At 47.2% G+C, this 6,172-nt stretch overlaps 1 protein-coding gene across 1 annotated transcript; it reads left to right on the forward strand.

Moving 5' to 3' along the window:
* The first annotated feature begins 1,980 nt into the window (after positions 1–1,980).
* LOC148526584 (uncharacterized) lies at positions 1,981–4,291 on the forward strand. The gene is made up of 2 exons (XM_088470179.1): positions 1,981–2,083; positions 3,482–4,291. Exons 1-2 carry the CDS (start codon positions 1,981–1,983, stop codon positions 4,045–4,047), a joined length of 669 nt encoding a protein of 222 aa, XP_088326305.1. The 3' UTR covers positions 4,048–4,291.
* The last annotated feature ends 1,881 nt before the right edge of the window (positions 4,292–6,172 follow it).

Genomic DNA, 6,172 nt, shown 5'->3' on the forward strand with positions numbered 1-6,172 from the left:
TTAGGTACTTTCATCTAATTCATAATATGCAGAGGTCAGGCCGAGGGGCTGCTTGGCGCGTTTACGACAAAGAATTTCGTCGTAAGCAGGACCGGCTGCACATTATTGATTTTGGCTGCAAGGATGTCGAGGTCTGGCTCGATGTCACCCAGGGTCCCAAATCTTCCCCAGCTGCAGTTGGCCAACGGAGAAAGTTCGGCGCTGGCCGGTCGGGCCCATCCAACCATAGTAAGGGTAAGTGCTTTGCATTTAACTCGACACAGTGTTCGTTTGGTCAGCGGTGTCATTTTCGCCACCTCTGTAGCAAATGCGGCGATGCCCACCCAGCTTCTGGCTGCTCGAAATCTTTCGCTACCCCAGCTCCCAGAAAGCCTGCCGGCCCCGGGCCTGCTAGTTAAAGCTTTCTCCCCTGTTAACCTTGATGCCATGGCAAAATGGCTCGCTTGGTACCCTGACACAGTTGCGGCGCAGTTTTTAAGTGAAGGCTTTCAGTTTGGTTTTCGTTTGCCGGTAGCTTCAGTGGTGCCTGCAGGTTCTCCAAGGAACCTTCGATCTGCTATAGAGCTGCCGCACATCGTTAGGGAAAAAGTCCTTAAGGAGGTTCGGCTTGGTCGCATCATTGGTCCTTTTCTTGTGCCCCCTTTAGCTGACTTGGTGCTGTCCCCTGTTGGGGTGGTCCCTAAGAAGACGCCCGATGCTTTTAGGCTCATTCAGCATCTATCTTTCCCATCTGGCCGATCAGTTAATGACGCCATTCCGCAGGAGCTGTGCTCAGTCTCTTATCAGTCTTTTGATGAGGCGCTAGAGCTAGTCAGGGCTCACGGACCCGGCACTTTGATGGGAAAGGTGGATGTGGAATCAGCTTTTCACTTGTTGCCCCTGCACCCGGACTCGTTCAGGTACATGGGTTTTCGTTTGGACGATGGATACTACATAGACAAGTGCTTGCCTATGGGGTGTTCCGTGTCCTGTGCCTATTTTGAAAGGTTCAGTACCTTTCTGCATTGGTGCGTCGAGGCTGGTACCGGCGGTCAGGGCGTGGCCCATTACCTGGATGACTTCCTGTGCGTCGGCCCTGCTGATTCGCCCCGTTGGCGTTTTTTGTTAGAGTCCATTCAGGCACTTTTTTGGGGTTCCTATTGCCAGCGATAAAACCTTGGGTCCGGTCTCCCGGCTATCCTATCTGGGCATTGAAATTGATACTTTGGATGGCTGCTGCAGGCTTCCAGCTGAGAAACTTCTCAAATTGAAACATGCCATTCAGGGTTGCCTGGCTGCGGGTAAGGTGACATTGCGGTAAGCTCAGTCTCTCCTGGGTTTGCTCAATTTCTCTTGCCGGGTGATCCCCATGGGTAGGGTATTTTCTAGGAAACTACAGTGAGCCACTGCAGGTGTCCGCCGGGCGCACCATTTTATTCGGCTCTCAGCCGAAATAAAAAGGGATCTAGCTATTTGGCTCTCGTTTTTAGCCGACTTTAATGGTGTTCTCCTGTGGCTGCCTCCTCCTGTTCCCAGTGGTCAGTTGCAGTTGTTCACGGATGCGGCCGGCTCGTCGGGTTTTTGGTGTTACCTCCGTGGGTCATGGTGCGCTGCCCCCTGGCCTGCGGAGTGGTTTTCCAGGGGTTTAACTAAAGATCTAATCCTTCTGGAATTGTTTCCCATTATGGTGGCTCTGGAACTTTGGGCTCCTGAGTTGCGTGATAGGAACATTGTTTTTAGATGCGACAACCTAGGCGTTGGTCACGCTGTTAATGGACAGTGCGCTACTTCCTTGCCTGCTTTGCGATTGCTTTCGCAGCTAGTGCTGCGTTGTTTACAATTTAACATTTTGTTTAAGGCAATTCACATTTCAGGCTTGGACAATAACATTGCTGACGCGCTCTCCCGTTTTCAGTGGGATCGGTTTAGGTCGCTTGCTCCGGAGGCTTGTTTAGTTGGTGAGCCTTGCCTCCCATATGTTTGGCAGGTCATCGAGCCGGCATGGAGGGTCTAGCGGAGCAATCCCTTGCCCCAACTACATTGCGGGCCTATCAGAAGGCTTGGTCCGAATGGGAAAGTTACCTACGTCATCGCGGAAGCCAAGGTGAGAGCGCGCAGTGCTCAATGCTTTCTTTTGTTTGGAGCATGTATGTCTCTGGTCGGTCCCGCGCAGTAGTTTCGCGCATGCTGGCTGGCATTTCTTTTTATTCCAGGCTGAAAGGGCGCACAGACCTTACGAAGAGCTTTGCAGTTATCAAGGCCCTTAAGGGTTGAGCTCGCGCCTCGCCTCGGCCGGTTCATAAGCGAAGACCGATTGATATTTCCCTTTTGATTAAGTTGCTAGCTGCGGTTCCTCATGTGGTGATTTCTCCTTTCGAGGCTAATCTTTTTTGTTTCGCTTTTGCGATGGCATTTCATGGTGCCTTCCGTATTTCGGAACTAGTTGCCCCTTCTAGATTAGCGCTTTCGCCCATGTCCCGTTCCGATATCAGTATCGGGGAGGGGGCTTTGTTGTGCAAAATACGGCGATCTAAAACTGATCAACTGGGTCGCGGTCGTTGGGTCTCCCTTAAGGCCTGCGTGGATGACCGTATTTGCCCGGTACATTTGGCTAAGCTTTTCGTGCCATTACGGCCTGTAGTTGGCGATGTATGGTTGCTTCATGCTGACGGTTCGCCTCTTACTAAGTATCAGTTTCAATTCATTTTTAGACGCTGTTTGCTTCACATTGGCCTCTCCCCCGGAGATTTCGGTACCCATTCCTTTAGAATTGGCGCAGCTACATCGGCCGCCGTGGCTGGCTTGTCGGTTCCGCAGATCATGGCTCTAGGGCGTTGGAAATCGGCTTGCTATAAGCGTTATGTTAGGCCGGTGGCCGCTGATTAAATTACTGTTGCGTTTTCTGTTGATGTTATGTCTGCCTATGTCTCATGTCTTCGTTCGACTTTTCTTCATGTTTGTTATGTTTGTCTTGTTATGTCTCCCCTGTCCATCCTACTCGGGTAATACTTGCCACTTGTTGCTTTAAACAAGTGGGGGTCTTGAGGGATTTTATTTTACCTGGCTAGACGGACTAATTCGGCCAAACATACAGTCCCTCAGCAGGTTTTTGGTTTACCTCTCGTCGAGTTGCTTTGTTTTTTCCTGTTTCCACCCAACCCCCCCCTCTCCCCTTCCCTTCCTGGTTTTCCCCTATCGTTCTCTATTGTTGTCCAATGCTAATTTAGATTCAAAACTTAAACTTAAACTTGTTTGTTCTATGTGTTATTAGGCAGCCAAATTTAAAATCGTTATAAAATTAGTTACTGTAAATTTAAGTAAAAGTTTGTTATTTTGAATAGTCTCTTCAAACTAAACATTAATTGTGCTTAAGTTCCCAATCTAGTTATAGTCGGTTTCTTACGGCTGCTAAAATATTTGTTTTACGTTCCTGTCTGTCTCTCTCCTGTTACTCTGTTTTCATTTACTAATTCTCTTTACATTCCTATCCTGCCCCTTATAGGTCCGATATTTGATGTTAGGGATGTTTGGATCGTGGGCCATTCATTTGTATTTTGGGCCGCTAGGGCCTCCCATGCCAGTGACCAACTGTTACGGCCTGAGTCCACGAGGATTCTCTGGTTAGGGTTTAGGGGTCTGCGTTGGGAGTCTCTTAAGACAAGATTGATAGCCGCAGTACGGCAATTTGGTGTCCCCAAAGTGCTGGTTATACATATGGGTGGGAATGACATTGGTTCCAGGATTGCCCTTGATTTAAGGCTTGACATAGTGTCCGACCTCCTCCTCATTATGGGTGCTTGGCCTTTCTGTAAAGTGATTTGGTCCTGCATCATCCCTAGGCTGCAGTGGCGTGGTGCTCATTCTCCAAAAGCTTTGGACGAGGCTCGTAAGAAAATCAATGCTGCTGTAGGGAAGTTTCTGCTGTCACAGGGAGGTTTTGTGATCCAACATCCTTTAATCAGGTTTCGTGATAAACATCTCTATAGGCCTGATGGGGTGCATCTAACGGAGGCTGGTTTAGTTTTGTTTGTTGGGAGTTTGTTTGATGGTATAAGTCAGGTGGTTTAGTGCGTATGGTGGCGGGCTGCGGTTCTCTTAGGTAGATCCATGCTTTGGCGAGAAGTACGGCTTATCGTCAGCCCGGGTGTAGTGTGTGTGCATTGGGTGTGCTTACCTTCTATTAAGTTGAGAAGTACTGTACCACCTCTACGGGGGCAGTACAGCCATCTAAGGATGGTTTTGTGTGTGTTAGAAGGTCTATGATTAATACCCAAGTGCAGGGTTTGACATCCATAGGGCGGATATACGCCCGCAATGCTGTGTTTTTGTTGAGTTAGCATTGTTGGGCTGCTCTGTGTAAGTGCCATTCTTCCAGCCACCATACAATATTTAAAATATTTAAAGTATTTAAATAATTAAATTAACTTTATTAAATAAATAGCTGACCTGTTTTAAATCCATTACTGTCTCCGTGTCTTTATTATTAGATAAGTTTGAAGTGTTATATGTTATGGTTAATGATCACATACACTGGGCAAAACATCAGCCGTTACTAGGTTTATAGCTCCAAGCACAATAATGCACATGCAGGTTAGGCTGGTATTTGTAGTTCTCCAGCTGTAACAACTAACAGTCTATGCAGAGTAAATAGCTCCAAGCACAATAATGCACATGCAGGTTAGGCTGGTATTTGTAGTTCTCCAGCTGTAACAACTAACAGTCTATGCAAAGTAAATAGCTCCAAGCACAATAATGCACATGCAGGTTAAGTTGGTATTTGTAGTACTCCATTTGTAACAGCTAACAGTTTATGCAGAGTAGTACTCCAGCTGTAATGACTAACAGTTTATGCAGAATAAATAGATCCAAGCACAATAATGCACATGTCGGTTAAGTTGGTACTTGTAGTACTCCAGCTGTAATGGCTAACAGTTTATGCAAAGTAAATAGATCCAAGCACAATAATGCATATGCTGGTTAGACTGGAATTTGTAGTTCTCCAGCTGTAATGACTAACAGTTTAAATACCAACACAATTCACTGAACAAGAGAGGGTTGCTAACTGAGGTCACACAGGGCTAAGAGTTATCAGCTACTATAAAGCAATACTAAACTGGCAATGCACTAGTTAAGCAAGTACAGATTTAGCATTTGATTAGTGAAAACATTTGAATAATACAGTGAGCAGTAAACAGCATTACAGAATAATATATCAGATGAAGGGCCACGGCGGGCCACTACCAACCAATTGATTAACACCAATGCCTGTGAATACTCAAACATTTCATGGCAAGAAAAACAATAACTGGCATTGACAATCTTTAACAACAAATATGCACAGTGCCATGAGAGATCAGTGTTTAAATAAAATAAAAACATCAACAAGAATATATACAGATTGCATTAGATTCACAGCAGCAGTTGACATTCCATATGATTGCATCAGACACGAGCCGACACAAATAAATCACATCCCCTCCCAGGCATGAGCTGGAGGTTCACAGGAGGAATAAACACCAAATATGACACTTGAGGGACAGAAGGATTAACCTATCCCTTACTTCTCCCCTATGTTACAAATAAACTACTGAGTATAACAACCCTCCCCTAATAAAGTGACAGAACCCCACACTAACTGGGAGCACCTTCCTACAGCTGCTCGGAGGCAGCTCACATATACAAGAGGGGAGCCCTATTAGATGACCTGTGCTCAAGAAAAACAAAGGGACCCACTATAAGGCACTATGAGGAGAGGTGAGGGGGTGTTCCAACTGAGTGATGCTATCTAAAGGCAGGGGTTGCACTAAAGGGAATGGTAGAGTCAAGAGCTTGGGAAAGGGAGGTCTGTGGTTCTCACCCCTGGCTGTGGCTGCAGCCTCTTTTGGCATCCTCCGGAACTCCGGGATGCAGAGCACCGCACCGAAGCTCCCGCGCTGTGGTTCCCAAGTAGGCACTCCTCGCAGGTAAGTTCTCCAAATAGCCCGGGGAATTCCATCCAGTGGGACTCTTCTCTGGCAGCCCTTCTCCTTATTCACAGGCACTTGGCTGGCAATATCATCCAGCCTCTCTTCCTATGGCGGCATCCTCTTCACTGGCTGGTGCAGCTCCTTTACCCGGCGCTGATCCTCCTCAGTGGCGTTCACTCTCACCCAGCAGCATGTCTCCTGGCAGCGTCCTCTCTCCTCTTCTGGGG

Source organism: Taudactylus pleione, unplaced genomic scaffold, assembly GCF_031769625.1.
Source record: "Taudactylus pleione unplaced genomic scaffold, aTauple2 ptg000095l, whole genome shotgun sequence".
Classification (NCBI taxonomy): Eukaryota; Metazoa; Chordata; class Amphibia; order Anura; family Myobatrachidae; genus Taudactylus; species Taudactylus pleione.